General features: G+C 38.1%; 1 protein-coding gene across 2 annotated transcripts in view; it reads right to left on the bottom strand.

The window, feature by feature from the left end:
* SLC7A11 (solute carrier family 7 member 11) overlaps nt 1-20499 on the bottom strand; it is a 125697-nt gene that overhangs the window by 62855 nt on the left and 42343 nt on the right. For both annotated transcript variants that reach the window (XR_015250217.1, XM_025921735.2), the window contains exons 7-11: nt 6507-6630; nt 4513-4616; nt 3517-3613; nt 1859-2008; nt 186-363 (exon numbers count right to left, since the gene is read on the bottom strand). Coding sequence is in view for 1 of the 2 variants with exons in the window: in XM_025921735.2 (XP_025777520.1) it covers nt 186-363; nt 1859-2008; nt 3517-3613; nt 4513-4616; nt 6507-6630 (653 nt within the window). In the remaining variant the exon portion in view is untranslated. The remainder of the gene's footprint in view (nt 1-185; nt 364-1858; nt 2009-3516; nt 3614-4512; nt 4617-6506; nt 6631-20499) is intronic.

The raw sequence follows: 20499 nt of genomic DNA, 5'->3' as shown, positions 1-20499 counted from the left end.
GAGTGGCTCTACCCTAAACATCCTTCCTGCTTCTTCTTCTCCTAGTTCTAATTAACATGTAATAATGTATTTAAACTAGCAGTTACCTTACTTATACTTTTAAGGTGCATGTGTGTATGTACACATAGACGGGTCTTCTAGAATATAGTCTCTCAAGAGGTCCTGAAACTGTGTAAGAGTCTTACCTGACATTCTTCTAAACCACTTGGGCTTCTTGTCCCATATGATAAAGAGATAGTATGCAGGGACCCCAGTCAGAGTAATGATGAAACCGATCCCTGTACTAAATGGATCCGAATACAGGGAAAGGGCCACCATGAAGAGACACGTGAAGGAGAACAAAGCCGGGATGAACAGTGGCACCTGGAACACAGCACAAGGGGGAAAAAAAATCACTTCAAACAGTTCCAGAGACAGAAGATGGGTTCAAGAAGAGTGCGTCGGTCAAGTCATACGATCAGACGATCCCCACTGGTCGTGTGAGCAGGTTACAGGCACCATCCCACCTTACCGTAATAGCAACAGATCTTTAATAGGGCACAGAGAATGTAGCAAACCTACTCCCTTAAATCTTTTAAAAAAAATCTTTGAAAAGAACAAACCTAGGATGATGAAGTATGTTTCATGAGAGATGTTTTCTTTGAATTGTTTCACTAGTTAAGTACCAGTGTGACTTATGTTTTTGATTTTAAAAGGTTGGCTCTTTGATAATTATGATTAGAATCTGCTTGAATGTAGAGTCAAGAGCACGGGCTGCTTGTTACGTGTTAAAGCCTTTCAGTGCATATTGATTTTCTTTGGGAGACTCACAATAAGAACTGACAGGAATAAAACAGACCAACTCCTATTCAACCGCTAATAAAGATGTTGCCAGCATTAGGCAATGGATGTAATTAGAAACAAATTCTGACAACATGACTGACAACATTATCTGTGTTATTTCTTAAAAGCAAATAGATAGTGAGGTCAAATCAATCCATGAACGTTCAAGGCTAAAGGAGATGAGAAACATATTCATCAACTCTCGCCAAAGGAAATGCTTAGTCACAGTAAAGGGTATTCTATTAAGGATATGTTGGGGCGCCTGGGTGGCGCAGTTGGTTAAGCGTCCGACTTCAGCCAGGTCACGATCTCGCGCTCTGTGAGTTCGAGCCCCGCGTCAGGCTCTGGGCTGATGGCTCGGAGCCTGGAGCCTGTTTCCGATTCTGTGTCTCCCTCTCTCTCTGCCCCTCCCCCGTTCATGCTGTGTCTCTCTCTGTCCCAAAAATAATAATAAACGTTAAAAAAAAAAAAAATTTAAAAAAAAAAAGGATATGTTGATACAACTTCACCTTCCCTCTTTATTTTACATTTTTATTCCTTCTAGAATATACCTTCTAGAATGTATAAGAAGAGCAACATAACAAGTCATAACAACTAAGAATACTTAAAGTGCCTGTTTTGTAAAGCAGCATCCTTTTTAGAGTTTCAATTAGTGACAATTCCATATGTATCTGCCTCTGTCTTTCTCAGCATGGCTATCCACAGTTACTCAGCATAAAAACACAAGTATCCCATACTTTGAACACATCAGGTCATTAGACACATTCAAGAGAAAGCAACATGACAAATGCCCTATGTATCTACCACTTTTCAGAAATGTGACATATAAAGTTAGGCACCACACATAAACAACTTGCTGAATTATTTTTCCAAGCTAAAATAAATCCGATAAGAAGGCACTGCCTGCAAGAGTTAAGCATTTTATTCCAGAGGATGCTGCCCCCCGCCCAAGTTCCTCATCATCAAGTTATGACTAAGGGAGGACTAGGTATTAGGGGAAAGATTTATGTAAACCCATCAAGATTACTGAGGTTACCTTGAAAGGACGATGCATCTCTGGGCGTTTGTATCGAAGATAAATCAGCCCAGCAACCGCCAGCCCAATAAAAAGCCACCTGGCAAAACTGAGGAAATTCAACAGACTGTAGAGGTCCCCCGAGAAGAGCATTATCATCGTCAAGGGGTGCTGGGGGAAGGGGGAGAAAAACCACACTCAGTGAGTTAAGAGAGAACACAGCTGATAACAAACAATAACATCACTACAAATTATGATGATCTTTTTCCTGATTATTTATACTGATAATCTACCACACTGATATTCTGTATTTTCTGCTCTTATACTCCATTACGCACCAGTAGCGGCATGAGAAGAACACCATTACCACTTAATCAGAGAGAATTTTATGTGGATGTTTAGTTTTTAGTCGGTTTATTTATTTATTTTTTTCATTTGAGAGAAGAGAATGTGTTTTCAAAGAGTAAAACACCGGATAGTCAATGACTTAAATTTAAAGATCTAGAGACTGAGAGGATTGGTAAAGAACTAATGCCCCAGATCAAAAGTGTACCCAATTAGAAAACGCGCAGAGGGCTCTGTAAATGGTTTCTGAGAGGCCCTTGGCTATGCACATACATGAAACACAGCCACTTCTAGGGGATTCTGCCGTCTCCCGAATGCAAAATATTGACCTTTTCTTCCTCCACACTTACTCTGCCCGTGTGCTTGCCATGTGTGACCCTCAAGACTGCAGAAAAGAATGAGGCACAGAGATCAGCTTAGCAATGTCTCTGCAGCTGCACATGCCAAGGACAGCACCACTGATAGCAGAGGCTTAAAATGAAAGCCCTCTTCACCGAATAATACATTCTGTTCCCACAAGTGACGTTAACTTCCAGATTCGGCACAGAGAGGATGCATACTTTACAAAGAAATTTCAAGGAAACATTCTGAAACAGATTAAATGCATAGAGCAAAGTGTCCAATGTATTCTACTCTGCTCCCTGACAGCAGATTCCATTTGACAAAAATGTTACAAAGTAGTAAGTAAAAGTGAATATAACATTGCCAATGGGTATTTGAGGACTTTTATACCTTGCACAGTCTTCTGTACCCGACCCTTCACAACTACTTTTCTCTGCATGATGAATTCTATAACTCACATCTCAGGTTTGGTGCTTTTATTTCTTCCCTTTAGAGGTGCACTCAAATATTTCCCTTTTTTATCACAGAATCACTCCACTGTCTAGGATTTCATCCAATTTTGCCTCTAATTTTGCGTGCATTTCATTATAAGGGGCCTATGATATGACATCTTGGTGCTGTTGGACTGTGGCTTTTAGCTCCACTTTCAGTATGTAGAAATGGGACTCATTCTACATTCTTTTCTGTGAGACTCTGTGTCAATGACAGAAGCCAAGGTAATCACTTCCCTTAGACCTCACACATTTCTACAAAGGTGCAAAAGAAGTGATGTGGTTATTGTCCCATAGCATCAAATGCGCATCAGAAATACTGAATAAGAAATACTGGGAAGCGATGGAAAATATCCTGCCTCTCACTCTCCACCAAGATATATATAGATCCGATTTAGCAATGAATAGAAAGTAAAGCACTAGCTACAGTCTGGTTTGAATTCCTCTTTGCTAACCCATTATTCAAGCTTCTATCTAGGTATACTTTTTAATATGCATTACCAAAACAATAACAGCTGGCAGAGGAGTGTGCTTGCGGACATGAATCATGGAGAGGATTTCTGGAAGGTGACCCTCTCGAGACGCAACATAGAATAACCTGATGGGAGAAAAATGTGGATGGAGTTGACTGGATAATTGATCATTTCAAAGGGAAAAATCCAGAAACCTAAGAGAACACTTGCATCTAATTTTATACCATATGGTTTGTCATTTCTTAGGAGATTACTTCAGTTTCGCTTTTCAGATAAGGCAGAGACTCAAGAGAAATCTGACTTCGAATTTCAGAAAATCTACCAACACATTACATTATGCTTTGAGGGGAAACAATAGCAACATTCGACTCAGCATAGCTCTCCCTACATGTAAATAGCTGACGGTGAATCTAGTTCTAGATTCTTAGTATTGTATGCGTGCTGTCAATCCAATCCAGCCCAATACACACACCTACACACACATACGCGTGCACGTGCACACAGACATGCACACGTATGACCTTATATTTGTATTTTTCTGATTGGATTTTAATCTTATGTTAAAATAAAGGGGACTTTTGCATCAAAGAAAACAAAAGGGATGCACGTGGTGGGGTAGTGATTTCTGGCGTCTCTGGCTTTACTTTTTCTCTTGTCACCTTTAGAGAAACAGAGATTTTATCACCAGAAATAAAATGCTGTTGTTAGACTCTGTAGACATACTATAAAAAAAAAAAAAAAAAAAAAAAAGAAGAAGAAGAAGAAGAAGAAAAAGAAAAAGAAAGAAAAGAAAAAGAAAAAAGTTCCCTGCCAGGCTTCAGTGTAGGCTATGAGTAGACAAGCAGTGCCCTCTACTGGGCAGAATGAGACATGCTACTGATACTTGGACGAGGACTTCGATCTTACATGTCTCTTTAAAAACAACAGGTTTGGAGGCACTATTTCTTTTCTTTTTAAGCCTACTCTTATCACATCCAATCTCAAAAACAGAAATGCATTTCTGGAAATGCTTGAACTCGCTCACCTGGAGACAGCAAACACACCACCATTCATGGAGCCAAAGCAGGAGAGGGCAACAAAGATCGGAACTGCTAATGAGAAATTTCCCAGTAGCCGCTCAGAAAAGGTCTAGTGAGAGACAGAACGAAGCAAATTAATGCTCTGCCAGAAAGTGGAATAAAATGAAACAATTTAGTCCAAACTCGCTCTCTGACTTTCTTTTTTAGTCTGGTGATACGTATATGCTTTATAATCTTTTTTTGTGGTGAGGGTCAGGCTAACTTCTTAGACAATAATCAAAAGCAGTATCGTGGCATTGCTTTTTGCAAAACTATGGCCAAAGGTCTAAATAAGCACCTTCTCTCTACTTCCAAAAAGCAACGATCCATTTATTGACTCTTTATTAACTACGATGTCTATCATCTCTGATTCTGGTAAGTAAAAAAAAAGCTCGGTTCAGAAGTTCTCCCACTGGAGACAGAAATCCTTCAATGCCTTCTCTTCAACCTGGAAAGCCACATTTTTATAGTGAGGTACAAATGTACACTGAGAAGTATTACAGATAACTTGTTTCATATCCCAATCCTCCTGTTAGGACACAAAGTATAGTGAGAAATAATTGATGACTTAATCGCTTATCTCACCTATATACGAGCAGTTCCAAAAATCTTGTGCCTAGAATAATCACATTAGCTGAATCTCTCTGTATTGAGTCACTCCCTCCCTCTCAGGGATCTGCCAGTTCCTTCTGTGGTTTCCCATAAAAAGGCTAGAATACAAATACAAGCTTGAGAAGATCAAGCCACAGAAAATATGAAAGATAAACAAAACTTCCAAAATGTCCTTTCATGCCATAGTATATGCAACACTGCAAATTTCCATGAAGGATGTATTTTCAAAAAAAACCAAAAAACAAAAACCCAACAACCACTATGTGGGATTCTTTAGTTGTCCTTGATGCAGCTGGTGCTATGTAATTAATGGGACATGTTGCACTCAAAGAGTAAGTGCTGCCCTTTGTCTGGGAAGATGAGATGACTGACCCGACATTAGCAAACTTTGTACATTTGGTTGTCTGTTAGGACTTACAGCAGCGGCAAAGTCTTGTTTTAATACAGCGAACACGCACGGAGGTTCACACGAAATGAGATAATTTGTTCCCTGTGGATGTTGCCGATATGAGGTAATAGTGACTATTTTAAAAGGAACTGACATCTAGCGATGGGAAGTTATATTTTCACCCTTCATTGTTATGAGGTCACAAAGAAATGCTCCTTTACCAGCTAAGTTTTGATACAAAATAAAAGTATGTGTCACAGAATAGCATTCCTGTAACATGACCTTTGAGAGCAAAGATGGTCCTGAGGTCAAATAAATTTTGGAAAGTGTTGTAAAATTATAAGTATCCACTTCTTAGGGAGTTAAAATGCACATTAGCATCTTTAGTATTCTGAGAAGTGCTAGAGCAATGACATCTGCTTAACTTTGAATAACTCAGTATTTCCTAAAATTAATAATATCCCATTACTGGTATTCAAAAGGATAGACTAGAAAAAACAAATATGTATGGTCCTTTGGAAATTCTTAAGTGGTACTTTGGAAAAAAGATTTGAACTCAGCATTTGAAAAGTTTATGAACAGGAAAGAATAAAGAATAAATCACAATTTGCATGCCAGAAAATACATTCATTTAAGTTCAGTAACTGCCCACCTATCCTTAAAGTCACGTTGGAAAAGTATCTTCTATTCAACATGCACATGTGGAAATGTGTTTCCCAGCACGTATATGTGGAAATGTTTTACAGGAAATGAACAATGCAGGAAACCATATAGGACTTTGGCTGTCTCAGTTAAATGGAATTGCTAAGGTGTGTTCTAAATTTTTTATATACTCATTATCATTCAGGTCAAGAAAAGATTACTGAATTTCAAAACACTTTCTGCTGGAGGGAACTACTGTAAAATTGCATCAACTCATTAACCTAAATTCAAATTGGCATGTTCCCAACTTGGACTTACCACTGCCACTGCATTTGAAAGCAACAGCTCCTCAGCACTAATGGTCGTAAAGTAGGCCACATTTGTTAGCACGTAGCCGGTGGTGACGATGGCCATGGATATACAGATTGCAAGGGGGATGGTTCTGAAATGCACAAAGGAATTGCTTATTAGTCATCTTTTGTTAGTCATTCTCTGAAAGCAAAGACGATAGGATAACAGGCTGATTCAGACAAAGACTAAAATGGTATACACGATAATTACAGGATCTGTTGTTGTATGTGTGTTTTACTGGGGAGAAGTACTACATATTCCTCTGTAATTTGATAAGGTCCATGGGAGCAGATACTTCATTTGTCTTCTCTACTTCTCTACCCCCAGAACAAATGGGTCTATCCCATTCTGGTCCCCCGTAAATGCCATAGCAGTGTCTCTCACACTTGAGCATACAGCCACCTCCTGGAAGGCTTCTCAAAACACAGTTTGCTGAACCCACCTTGAGTTTCTGATTCAGTAGGATTTGCATTTCTGACAAGTTCCTGGGCAATTCCCATGTGACTGGCCAGGGGACCATTCTTTGAGAACCATGGTCCTCTATACCTCTCTAATACTAAGTTACTGCCTTGACACCTTTCTAACACTAACCTTCAGAAAGGTCTTTCCCATTCAGTTTTTCCCCTTCGGTAGCTTCCCTCATCAGCAAGTAAGTTGCACGCTTTTGGAAGCATGAGAGCAAGATATATCTCCCTTTCTCAATGATAGTAATAATAATTTTATATGTAACACAAAAAGCACAGAAGTGCCCACAATATTGACTTTGCACTGCCCTGCTGTGAGTTCAAAGGAAGCTGAAGATCATGAGTATCTATTAAAGCAACAGTGCAGATAATCCCATGAAATTAGAGGTGACATGCTGTGAAGTACATATGACTGGTCAGTGCTGACACTCGTGGCATCAAGAAGAACCCGGCACAAATGCAATGTTATGTCTTCATTTAATGCACTGGGAAAGCCAGGAGTTACTGACCCTAATAATTTGATTCCATGTTACCGATACACATTACTTGCTTAACATAATCACCTCTTCAGACTCTTTCCAGTTCAAGCAACTTAAACCTTCAGCTCCCTGCACAAAGGCTGATGGGTTTTTTTTAGCCATAGAGCTTATCAGCCCTCATGGAGCCTTAACCCTGCTGGGTGCCACTAATGAAGATCTCAATATAATTTCTTCCAAGATGAAAATACAGTTCGGAACTTGGAGGTGGGGGTGGGGGGTGGGGGAGGCAGAGTCTGCCTCCCTCCCCAAGCTGGGTACGTTTAGCACACAGAGACCCAGCTCATTATGCTGAACAGCACTATCCCCCGTTGAGAACAGGCAAACCTCACCAGTCAGCAACTGCCATTCATTATGCTGCTTGGAGCCTGACACTTCCCCTGATCCCCAAAGCCTTAAGCCTTGATGGGGAAACACATTGACCTCTAAATCCTGGCATCCTAATATAAAAGTAGCAGATGTTCCCTTTCCCCAGCGTGAAGAGGGTCCTGTGGAATTTTCTGTTAACACCATAACATGCATTGCTAGTTGTGATTGATAAATGCTACATTTAAGCGGAGGAAATCACTGGGCCAATTAGATATAAAGGAGTGAATGACATAAGACATATTAAAGATGAATTGTTTCTTTGAAAGAAAGGCTACATGCAAACGCAAAGGACTAAGAAGGCGAACGTGAAGGTAGATGTGCAGCTTTTCAACCACCCGCTATATTATTTTAAACTTGAGTCTTTTCCATTTTTATAACATCCCAAATGGTGTGTTAAGCTCTTTCTCTGGGGGAGAGCAGTGGGAGGGAGAAGGGGGGAAAAAAGATTCTCTTTTCCTTGCAAGAATGAGATTAAGAAGTGTAAAGTTCCTGTTAATAAAAATTGAGGTGACATTGTTAGGTGCAGAGGAGTCACTAACCTCTCCAGGACAGGTGGTACAGTCACATCATATGATGCTACAAATTAGCAGGGAGAAGGCAGTCTGAGATTTGGGCTGTGGCCCTCCCCACATAGAATCCAGTCTCTAAACTCTGCTCTTCCAAGGCTGCCTGTTTCCTGCTTAGAGATTATGGTATGTCTGAGGGAAGTTTTCTAAATTGACTTTAGCAGAAGGAACACTAAAAAAAAAGAATGCAACTTTTTTTCTCAGCTTGTCAACAACAAAAATCACAGCAATAGCTGCCGCCATTAACTTGGTGGGTATTATGTGCCCAGTATTTTATTAGGTGCTTTACATATTCGCCTCATTTTATCTCCCGAATATCCTGTGAGTTCGGAACATCATCACCATTTCATATGTGAGGAAATGAAGTCTTGGAGAGTTTAAATAACTGTTTGAGGATAGACAACTGGTAAATGGGAACCCAGAATTCAGCTGATCCATGCTAGCTAAAGTCAGAGCATTCTAACCACTAAAGCGTACTCTCTCTCATGCATGTGGACCCTCGGCCTCTTAACTGTTCATTTTCAGAGAAATCATAATTGCTGAATATAACGTTTATTGCAAAACTCTTCTCAAGTCTGTATGTCTCATGCAGTCATTGAAAATGCAGCTTTATTTACTATAAGGGTGGGGAAAAAAACTTATTCCATGATTTTTATAATTTTTCTGTACAACATGAACTGGAATGTCAAGTGAATGTTTTCAGAAGTTTCAGTGTTTAGAAATGGGGTATTTTTTTAGATTTAAAAGACAATAGAGGCTCACTTAATACATTTCCCTAGACAGGGGCACCTGGGTAGCTCAGTCAGTTAAGCATCCGACTTTGGCTTACGTCACGATCTCACGGTTTGTGGGTTCAAGACCTACGTTGGGCTCTGTGCTGACAGCTCAGAGCCTAGAGCCTGCTTCAGATGCTGTGCCTCCCTCTCTCTCTCTCTCTCATTCTCTCTGCCCCTCCTCCCTTCCCCCACTCATGCTCTGTCTCTCTCTCTCTCTCTCTCTAAAAAATTAAATAAGTAAATTTCCCTAGACAATTTTCATAGAAAAGGAGGAAAAGCAAGCATGTCTGCCAGAGAAGCCAAAATGTATAGATTATTAACAATTTTACTATCAGCTCAGATATACTATATAGAGACTAGACCGAAAAATCAAAGGCGCTTACAGCAGAAGACAAAAGTGAGAGAGGGTCCAACCTTGTGGCAATGCATAGGTCCAGAAGTAATTCCTCTCTGAGCAAATTAGGCCATGAGAGTTGGAGGGCGTGTGGCAAAAGAGCCACTATCTTCTGTCCTTAGGTTCCATTTCACTTTGACAAAGGGAAGGAGGAGAAGGGTTTGTGGCTGCCTTGGCATAAACAGCAATCAATTACGGAGGAAAGCAGTTGACGTGTTCAGAAGGGCTTGGCACCGTGTGGTTAACTCCTGAGTTTCAAGCATCAAAGCTTAAGAGCCACTGGGTGAGCTGATAAAAGCTATTAGGCCATGCCAGAGCAATCTTTCTGGAGGCTTTAGATGCAGAGGGCAGATAAGCACGGTTAGCAACTCCAGATTAAGGCAAATGGCACATGATAATAAAACGAATTAAAGGAACTAGCAGACCACTGGTATTTCAAAGCCTCTGTGTTCTTGTGAGGTATCCTTCAATTCTAAGTGCAACAAAAGCACTGTCTTTAAGCTGAAGAAAAATGACTCACACCTATGAGCTCTACTCTTTTTCAAATGTTTATGCATGTTTGTGATGCTTAACAAAACACAAATGTATTTTGAAGCGTTACTCCTTAAGACCTCTAGTCATTGTACATAACCTTCTCAATTAAGGGCCATTAAGTATGTGAGAATCCAATAATTTTATTAGCTGCACTTAGTTTTCAGCCAAAAGGCCTTGGAGAGTCTTCTTTTCCCGCGGGTTTATTTTAAATTGGCACCTATAACCAGTCTATGTCACACATGGATAAATATTTGTTTTATTTGAAATTGTGAAATAGAACTGTCTGGAACATCTGCTTTAAAATGCTTCATTCTAAGGAATAGACTTCCCCAGGAACCCAAAAGGTCCCCAAAGTAATGGCTGGTAGCTTACATTTGTGTAATCTACAAAGCACTGACAAATACATTTTATCTTCAAATATACACATGCCATTTCAAATCCTTTGTGGAATGAGAGTATAAACAAATAACAAACAAAATTCACAACAACCGAATGAAATAAGTTCCTGAAATGATTCCCACCATTTCCAAATGAGGAAACCAAGGCTCAGAAAGGTTAAGTGCTGTGGCCAAGGCCACAAAAATCCTAAGTGGGAGGGCTGCTACTTGAACCTCCCAGCTCCAAGTTTCACATTCACGGTATATCCTGCCATGATATCATGGCTGCTTTGTGCCTACTTTACCTCCCTGTACAAGATCCCTAGGATTCTTACATGCTGACAAAGATGTGTTATATTTTATATAAGTAGCACAAATATCAGAAGGCTGAATGTAACAATGCGACACATTTTAAGCCAAGTGTATTTCTTCATGCACCAAACAGTGATCACAAATAAACTTGCAAATAATGCAGCATAGAACGCATGTTTTAATATGCTTTGCAACTGTATGACAGAGCGTCAGAAATGACCATTGTTTCCAGTGCTTTACATTGGCTAAAAATAAAAACTCTTGCTACAAACACAGAATGAGTAAATCTAGCTTGATTCTCCAGATACCTGAGGATACCTGAAGGTTATAGGGATTTCTGATTTTCAAACCATATGAGTAATTCGGCAATCCCTTGAATTTGGGATAGTCCTAAAATTGTTTTATAACTTGATCAAAATCTTCTGAGATTTGTGTGAACCAAAATAAGTTTCACACAATCCCCTGTGTTGGATACACACAGTGGGGACCACAGAACTCACTGATCCTAGGGCATCTAAAATTGTCTTTGAGCCGTGGAACTGGGCATGATGACAGTCAGTTCTGTTAAAGCCTACTCTTTTGTGTTCAAGAATCTTCTACAGAAGTGATTGATGCTTCACACTTTCTACTTAAAAATCATTAATATTTTAACATGCACTTGTGACATGCAGGAGAAAGGAGGGAGGGAGAAAAGGAAGGATTAAGAAGAACAAGAAAATGGTAAACTTCTCAATATGTGAGATAGAAAAAAAAACTAAAACATTAATTTTCAGAATATTTTAATTCTATTAATAAACTATGCACTATTTATTTATATATAATTGAAACATAACTGTGATTCATCTCAACATCAAGTATTCGAAATTATATTAAGTACCAGGGGCGCCTGGGTGGCTCAGTCGGTTAAGTGTCAACTTTGGCTCAGGTCATGATCTCACAGTGTGTGAGTTCGAGCTTCACATCAGGTTCTGTGCCAACAGCTCAGAGCCTGGAACCAACTTCAGATTCTGTGTCTCCCTCTCCCTCTGCCCCTCCCCTGTTCATGCTTTTTCTCTCTCTCTCAAAAATGAATACACATTAAAAAAATAGTAATAATAAAAAATAAAATTATATTAAGTACCTTTTGATTCCAAGTTTTTATTTTAGAATCATACTTGCTTCACATTTTCTTTATAATTGCCCTATGAAGGCCTTGGAAGCTTTTCTGTAGAACTGACACAGAAATGACTCAAGCATCTCTTATTTCCCTTTTTTGTATCCACTGATCAATGAATTAATTAATTTTTGCTGAATCACTCTGTTTACACACTGCTGTTAATTTCATCTCACTCCTCAAACTTCAGTCATACGTTATGGACAAAAAGATAAGTAAAAAGTATACCTTAAAGAAAATCAATCCATATTTTTCATTCACATGGTTTTTCTTCTATACATTTTTATACACTCTCCCTGATTCCTGCTCATACCGAACTCTCCAAAGAGCCCTGGACACGTAATTGTACTAGCTGGCTATGTGATTTCTGACATTTCTAGCAGGGATTGAATTACAAATAAGTGTATTTGATAATTTTCCAGGACTCGAAACAATTAGATTACAGATGGCTGGAATCACAAATTCCTTTGTGTGTTTTCAATGATTTTGCCTCATTGTCGTTTAGTGCTATTGCTGTATCTCTAGTTATCCACTGTGAGTGGGAATCGGGCTGTTAATAACATGAAAGAAATGCACTTGAGGAAACATAGTAAGTAGTGGGGGGAAAGGTGTGGGTTGTCACTGAAAAAAAATGTAGCAAGAGGAAGAACCATGTTCATGTTCTAACTTAATGACAATTTCTGGGCCAAGGATGAACACAGAGATGTGACAAGCAGATTGTCATATAAAGGTACACGGCGATCCCACTGACTTCAGGCATTAAACACCTGCCCTCTGCTCCTTACAATAAGTATCACAGCAAGGCTATGGATGTTTTCACTGAGACACTTTAAATTTCAATACCGCTGAGGTCTAATCTAAATCTCACCATTCTCCATTGTCCACAGATGAAGAACTCCATAAACAGAAAGAGAAGACAGAGAGACCTGTAGAGAGATGTAAGAAATGAACAGACACAGATTAAAAGGCGGCAGGGCTGAAGAAGGCTCATGGGAAAATGTAAGGAGAAAGGTACAGCGAAACCAAATAGAAAAAAGAACATGGAAACTTACAATTCAGAAACATACGGTGATAAGCAATCAGAAGAATTGGTATAAGCATTTAATCCCTAAAAGAACCCTTCACTTTTTTATCCTATTAGAATAAATTCATCACTAAATAAAATTATTCAGCAAAATGTAGCTTGAGAGTAAATTTTCGTTTGCCTGAGTTTCATACAAAAAAAATTAACATTGTCTACATCTCATTTTTTTCTCATTTTCTAGAGATTTATGGTATGTCTTCTAGATATATTACAGTTATTAGTATTTATCGTGAGTAAGCATAACAATATTAGTAGGCACGTCTGAACGTACAAAACCAAAATTGGTTTCCAATAAGATGTTAGCAATTAAACTACCAAAAAGATACATTATTTAAATAACAATGAATTTCACACTGATGTTCAATTCTTATTTCTGTTACACTGTTTTTACAACCCGCCTTTTAAAATTTCATTATTTCCCTCAGGATTTGGCCTGACATACACTAGAAGAATGCAACATCTCAGTGAACTGTTCTATCATAACGGAGTTCCCAAGATTCAGATGTATGGCTGAAACATTTAACTCCCTACCACAATTTTGTGTCCCTCTTTCCAGAGCAGAAGTTATTCCCAAGAAGCAGCTACCCGGATAGGCTACACTTGCCAGACTCTCCTGTATCTAGGTGGGAATGGGACTCATTCTTGGTGTCGATTGATGTGGCAAGTAAAGGCCAAGGTGATTATAAGTGACTTGACCTGACACCCCCCTCCCTAATGGACAGCCATGTGCAGAGAATCCATACAGTGGCAAAGCCACACTAAGGAAGGAAGCGAGGTCACAGAATCAACATGTGTAGGAAAGCCCACCGGTTAGCGAGGGACACCAACTGGAAATCAAAACCGAAATTTTTGATGTTTTAAAGTCCTTGAAAATTTGTCATTTGTTTGCTGTAGCAGCTGGCATTGCCCTAATAAAGGAATGAAAGGCTGCTCATTATATCAAGATCTCAGTTAATTAGTTCATATAAGACTTAAAATTGGTCATCACCAAATTGTATCCTACATTATATTGTTGTATAATATATAAAATTAAGATATAAAATCCTTAAAATAAGGTCCCAAATTATAAAAATCAACTAAAAACATTCATATCTGAAAATAGTAGGATAGGGAAAATTCATCATTATTCAACAGGGCAAAGATAGACCCCACCGCTCTCTACTTTAAGATACAAAATCCCCTACACTTCTGCCAGTTGCCACCAATTCAACAAAGGTCAGAGCACAATTGCCTCTTGTTTTGACCAAGGACATATAATAAGACAGTGCAATGTTAAATAAATGTAATCTTATGCCAAGAACACGGCAACATAAAATAAATATACCCACTTTGGCATAGTAAATGGGAATTAGAGTCAAAACCCACTCAGGCCATAAACACATACCTTAGAAGGAACTGATACTATTTCTCTTACTCTGTGCGTAAGTCAGGTCCGGTCACACTTCTGATCAGTCACACGATAAGAAATGGAACAGGTCAACCTGGAAACGTTCAACCGTGACGAAAAACTACTGCTTCTACACCAAAAATTGTCTGCAACATTTCCGACCAACAGTGACAAAGCTAATTATTAGTAATAATTTCACTTTGATATCTGCTGGTCAGGTAGATAACTGAGTTTCCAGTTGGGTGTTCTGGGAGTCAGAACAGATACTGGACAACTGGTAAGATGACAGACCCCTCCCTGGTCTCACTTGCTTCAACCAGATCAGTCCTCTTTTACCTACTTTATGCATTGATATTCTGCCACACAACAGAGGCTTTCAAATAGTTTTAACATCACTGCTCTACAATCTACAAGTCAAATGATGTCTTTGGATCAATTTTTTTGGATCCAATACTGGCTTCTTAAAGTACAGTTTTGAAAATATATGAATTGGTTTCATAAAGGAGCCATATGTGACTGATTATATAGGTATGTGTAGACATATCCGACCCTATAAAGTTGAAAATAATTTTTTTACTGCAACAAGTCCCTATTTATACTCTTAGGGTGATTGAGGGAAAAATTCTTTTTTAAAAAATTAAGTTTATTTATTTATTTTGAGAGAGAGAGAGAGAGAGGAGAGCCAGGCAGGCTCCACACTATCAGCACAGAGCCCCACACGGGGCTCGATCCCACGAACCATGAGATCATGACCTGAGCCAAAATCGAGAGTCAGACGCTTAACCGACTGAGCCACCCCGGTGTCCCGAAGGAAAAATTCTTAGAGGAGCCAATAGCTATGGCCTGGCTTTAGTAAGCGGCAAATCCACATGGTAGGGCCACAGAGAACATGACACAACAACCTGAGGGAGCAGTAGGGAGAGGCAAGGATGAGAAGAAGTAGGGTTGAGGGGCTAAGTGCCTCGCCCGCTGAGAGAGAGAATGCGCCACCGTCAAGAAAGTGGTGATGAAGACGCCAGATTGGAACTGTTCACAGCTCCCTGAAGAGGTCACAGAGGTCCACAGAACAGCAGAATCGCCCGCAAGCCCTCCCTCTCCTCTCCGCAGGCTGTCTATTCACAAAGATTCATACGCTCAGCAGAAATGGAAATTTCATGATCTTTTATCTTTCTGCTCAAAAGTTAATCCCCTCCAACAATGAGCTTTTGTGCTTTAGTTTATATTTACTAGCGCCTTTTCTTAGGCTACAAGCATTCATAGGCAAACCTCTCACTAGGGATAATTTTTTCAAGTCAGATACACTGGGCAGTGACTGAGGGACTAGGAAAATTAAAGTCATCCTGACATTTACCCACCCTCTCCTTCATAATTTCTCTCTTGGCCCTATTCCCCAAATACCTACAACCAAGAAAAAAATTGTACATACCATCCCAGGTGTAAATTTTCTTTTAGCAACATCTTTTCTCTGGAGTTTTACCTTTGATTTTGTTTTAACTTCATAGAATTTTGAAAATTTTTCTGGACTCCAATCCTAAGGTGGAGTCTAGTCACATTCCAGTCACTATAGCAAGGGACTCAAGAGATCACTGGATCTCTCAAGGTTTAAACTTCCTTAACAGTTAAAGAGGCTATTGAGTTAATAGAGTCTAAAGTCCATTTTACTTGAAAGTTCATTATTCAACCACTTTGGCAAATAAAGCTAATCCATAGAGATTGTTTAACAGAACACTTTAAAAACTCAGTGGAACTCATGTACCAGAGCATTCTAAGGAAATGCCTGCCTTTGCCTTGTTCTGTCATTCAGAGGAAGAAATAGGATGCTGACTTTACAATCTCTTCTCCTGAACACTGAAGATTATGATTCTATTCTCAACCAGGAATACCAGCACATCAAAGCACCTTCCATCATTAAAACTTCAAAGTGTCAGCCTGGCTGAAAAAAATTGATCATTACAAAAGATCATTTAAAGAAAAAGTGGTCCGTCCATTCTTCCAGATTCTAAAATGGTATCTGTGGATCAGGTCAGACCTCTGGAAGGCCACATTACAAGGTCATATTATCCTAGGCACTCATGGAATGTCTTTGCAAGTCACTATATTTTATGCCTCAGCTTTTATCCTAACTTCATTGCGAACACAGTTTTAAAACCCATCTGAATTTTAGGAGGACATTTGTAGCAATATTGTCATTTGCATCCATCAAGCTCTTTATAAAGACTTCATTCATTTCATCAATGTTTATCAAATATCTTCTTTATGCCAGACATTGTAAGTACAGGGATAACGACATCAACCACAACAAAAAGTTTATTCTCTCGTGGATGGAATCTAAAATTCAAAGAAGACACAGAGGACTCCCCATCCCCCATTCTTAACATGGTTGCCTCCTTCCTGTCAGTTAGGCTCATACCAAGTCTCCCCCTCAGAGAAATCTTCCCTCCTTTTCCTAAGTATGCCTCCCCCAATGCCAGAACTACCCATTTCCTATCATTTTCAATATGAAGAAAAACAAAACAAAACGTCTTCTAACTCCTAATAGTTTTTTCAATATCTTTATGCATTCATAATACACCAAATCCTACAAAGAAATGGAGGCCATTCACTGAGCAACACGAAGTGTCCTCAAAGTATTGCCTCTAAATCTCTAGTGCAAACATTTTTTAGAGCTGTTGCCAGGACTGTTCGTCATCCTCAAAGATACCTCTGCTTTTTGTGTAGCTTGTAACCACATAGGGAGAGAGTTCCTGGCCTCCTTGGTTTCTGGGTTTTGTTGTTGTTGTTGTTGTTTTGTTTTGTTTTTTGTTTTTATTTCTTTTTGCTTTTTATCAATCTTTTATTTCTAAGACATGTGGTTCATTAAAACAGTGAGAGAAGGTAAGTATTTCGGAAGATACAACTTGGGATTTAAGAAATTTTTTGAATAGAATTTTGTTTACAATAGTGATGGGAGGACTCATAAAACTTATAAATTTAAATTCCTTCAACCAAACTATGTTATCATCTTGACTCTTTCTTTTACCTTGTTTTCACAGCCATGAGACCAAAACTGCACAATCCTCCCCAAAGAAGACTTGAAAAAAATTAATAAATCAAGCCATGAAGAGAAAAAAGGGGGAAAAAATGTTAAGAGGCAGCTTTAACACAGAAAAGAAATATTTATTCTACCAAACCCTCATGAGAATTCTAAATTATTAAATCTCTGAGTTCACCTGATTTATGAACAGGGTAACACAGCCCCTAGCCAAAATCATTTTTAATAAAAAGCAGGAAACCTCCTGAAGTTCATCTCAGATTTAATATCAAACACAGCAGCCACACATGAACATTTCCCCATAAAACACAAACACAGCACAGCACAATCTTCTGCCAGCCATCAGTAGGGCGTCAGCAATACAAACAAACAGGGTGTTTGAACCATGGGAGGGATCAGGCCTCACAATCTAGACAAGGCAGCCAATAGAAATGAAACACAGGCTGAAATGATGTCAATGAGGAAGGGAGAGGAGTTCAAGGAAAACTCATTTCTAAATATATTAGAGCAGTCAGCTCACACTTCTGGTCAGAACACTGAGCTTCCTGGTTGACTGTGACATTTGAGAGAGCAGCACAAGTGTATTTTCGTGTTGAATTTTATGCATAAATTTAGAATATACCAAAGGAATGGAAACCACCACGAGAAAACAAAGGCTAGTAATTAAATAATCCAACATTGCCATTCTCATCCTGCAAAAAAAGTAGTAAACATCTAAAAGATGCATAAAAATATGATTCAAATATTTTCCAACAGGTATTTGGTTCAAAGGTAAGAAAGATGTCAAGGGAAAAAAAAAGTATCTTATTCTTTTTCATGTATGTTTGCTTAGGAACTGTGTTTATTACCATGTTTATAACCTATGTGGTAAGGGATTTCTTCTCAGGAATATAAATTCAACTAGTTGGAGATATATAAAATAATTAACTTCATCCATATTTAAACCCATATAGGGAAGTTTCAGCAATTATAAGGATCACAAGGAAATGTTTTTTTTCATGTTTCCACTGATATTTCCATTAATGTTTTGGTATTTGATATTCAGTTAAAAAATATTCTGGAAAACAGAAAATCATTATAAAAAGTACTCTGTTAGTAGAGTACAGGGATTAAAAAAGAAAGGCCAAAAGGGGAAAAGTAAGACTCATATCACTGGCAGATGCCTTGTAGGTTACTTTAATTAGTTAGTATTTTCAAAATCTGAAAGAAGAAAACAAATTAATAATTATAGAAAACAAACAAATAATAAATATACAGGGAAGGAAATTTTGGGACTATAAAGGACTTAACCATACATGTAGAATAATTTGATTTAGGGCAAATTATATTGTAAAATAATGCTACCAAGATAATTTGAAAATTATGAACTTTAAATTTCTAAGAATGATACAGTTTTTCCTCATATTCATGAAAAGCCACCTCCGTATAAATATGTTATACTAATTTATTCAGGGAATTTATTATTTATATTAATTTGTTCAGAGAAAAAAAAGTAATAATTAAGGCCATCTTTCTGTCCAGATAACAATATTAAAACTTTCAGTAAAAATTGTATAGTAATTGGCTGATGTATCAATAGAAAGACAAGTAGAACAGAATAGATCACTTTGAAATACAACAGTATATAATGTAAAAACAATATATAACAATTGTCATACTTTATGAGTATTATAAACTAAGTAAGTAAATATCATAAACTAAGGGGTGATATGACTATTCAGTAAATGCTAGGATATTGGAAAACTGGCCGGCGGGGGGGGGGGGGGGGGGGTGATTTAAAAGCCTACATTCATTATGTCATGCTAAAGAAATCCATTCCAGATAAGTTAAAAGGCTTAATGTCAAAAAGAAGAAACAAACAGAAAATATGAGTGATATTTAAATGATCCAGGGATGAATAAAGATTTATGATATCAAACCAACATACAGAAATATTAAAAAACTCATATTTAAATGTAATCAATATAAATACATAACTTATTAAATTACTACATATAAATTCAAAGTTCTATAAGCTAAATCATAAAGAAAATTTAGTTACATGAAAAACTGAGGCCAAATTTTGCAATCAATATAATAAGCAATTAGTACCCATAATATATAAAGAATTCTGTTGGGGCTCCTGAGTGGCTTAGTCAGTTAAGCATCCGACTTTGTCTCAGGTCATGATCTCACAGTTTGGGAGTTCAAGCCCCGCATTGGGCTCTGTGCTGACAGCTCAGAGCCTGGAGTCTGTTTCAGATTCTGTGTCTCCCTCTCTGTCCCTCTCCTGTTCACACTCTGTCTCTCTCTCACTCTCTCTCTCTCAAAAATAAAATAAACATTAAAAAATTAAAAAAAAAAAAGAATTCTGTTGAATCACAAATATTCATGCCTCAAAATGGCAATCACATACAGCTACTAAACTTGGGACAAGTATTAAGCCTTATATATGATTTAAAAAATGTAATTTAAAACAATGAGCTATCACTTTTGCTTTTCAATTAACAAAGATTTTTGTAAATTATAGTCAATTCTGATTAAGTGTTCTTAACTACTGCTGTTGAGTGAGGAAACGGATGTACCCAATTTGGAAAGCAACTTGGCAACACAAAAAGAGACTTTTTTGAGAGTCCATCACCTTTGACATAGTACTTCCCTTTCAGCAATCTTCTTAAAGAAATAATTGAATATACAAAAAGATTTCTATATTAAATGTATAATACATCACTTTCACCCTAAAAGAAATTGGAAACATTTTAATGCTCCCAGAAACATGAGTAATTGTTGGTATACCTACCCAATGAGATATGATACCACCATTAAAAATGGCGTTTACAAGGATGTTAGAGATCTAAGAAAATCCAATGAAATGACATTAAATGAAAAAAAAGCAGTATAGGTCTAGATGAATAATAAGTGCAAAAAACTTGGGGTGCCTGGGTGCTTCCATCGGTTAAGCATCATGGTTCGTGACATCGAGCCCTTTGACGGGCTC

Source organism: Puma concolor, chromosome B1, assembly GCF_028749965.1.
Source record: "Puma concolor isolate L17-30 chromosome B1, mPumCon1.1.hap2, whole genome shotgun sequence".
NCBI classification, from domain to species: Eukaryota; Metazoa; Chordata; class Mammalia; order Carnivora; family Felidae; genus Puma; species Puma concolor.
The sequence above is the reverse complement of the archived record's forward strand: the minus strand, read 5'-3'. Positions and strand labels throughout refer to the sequence as shown.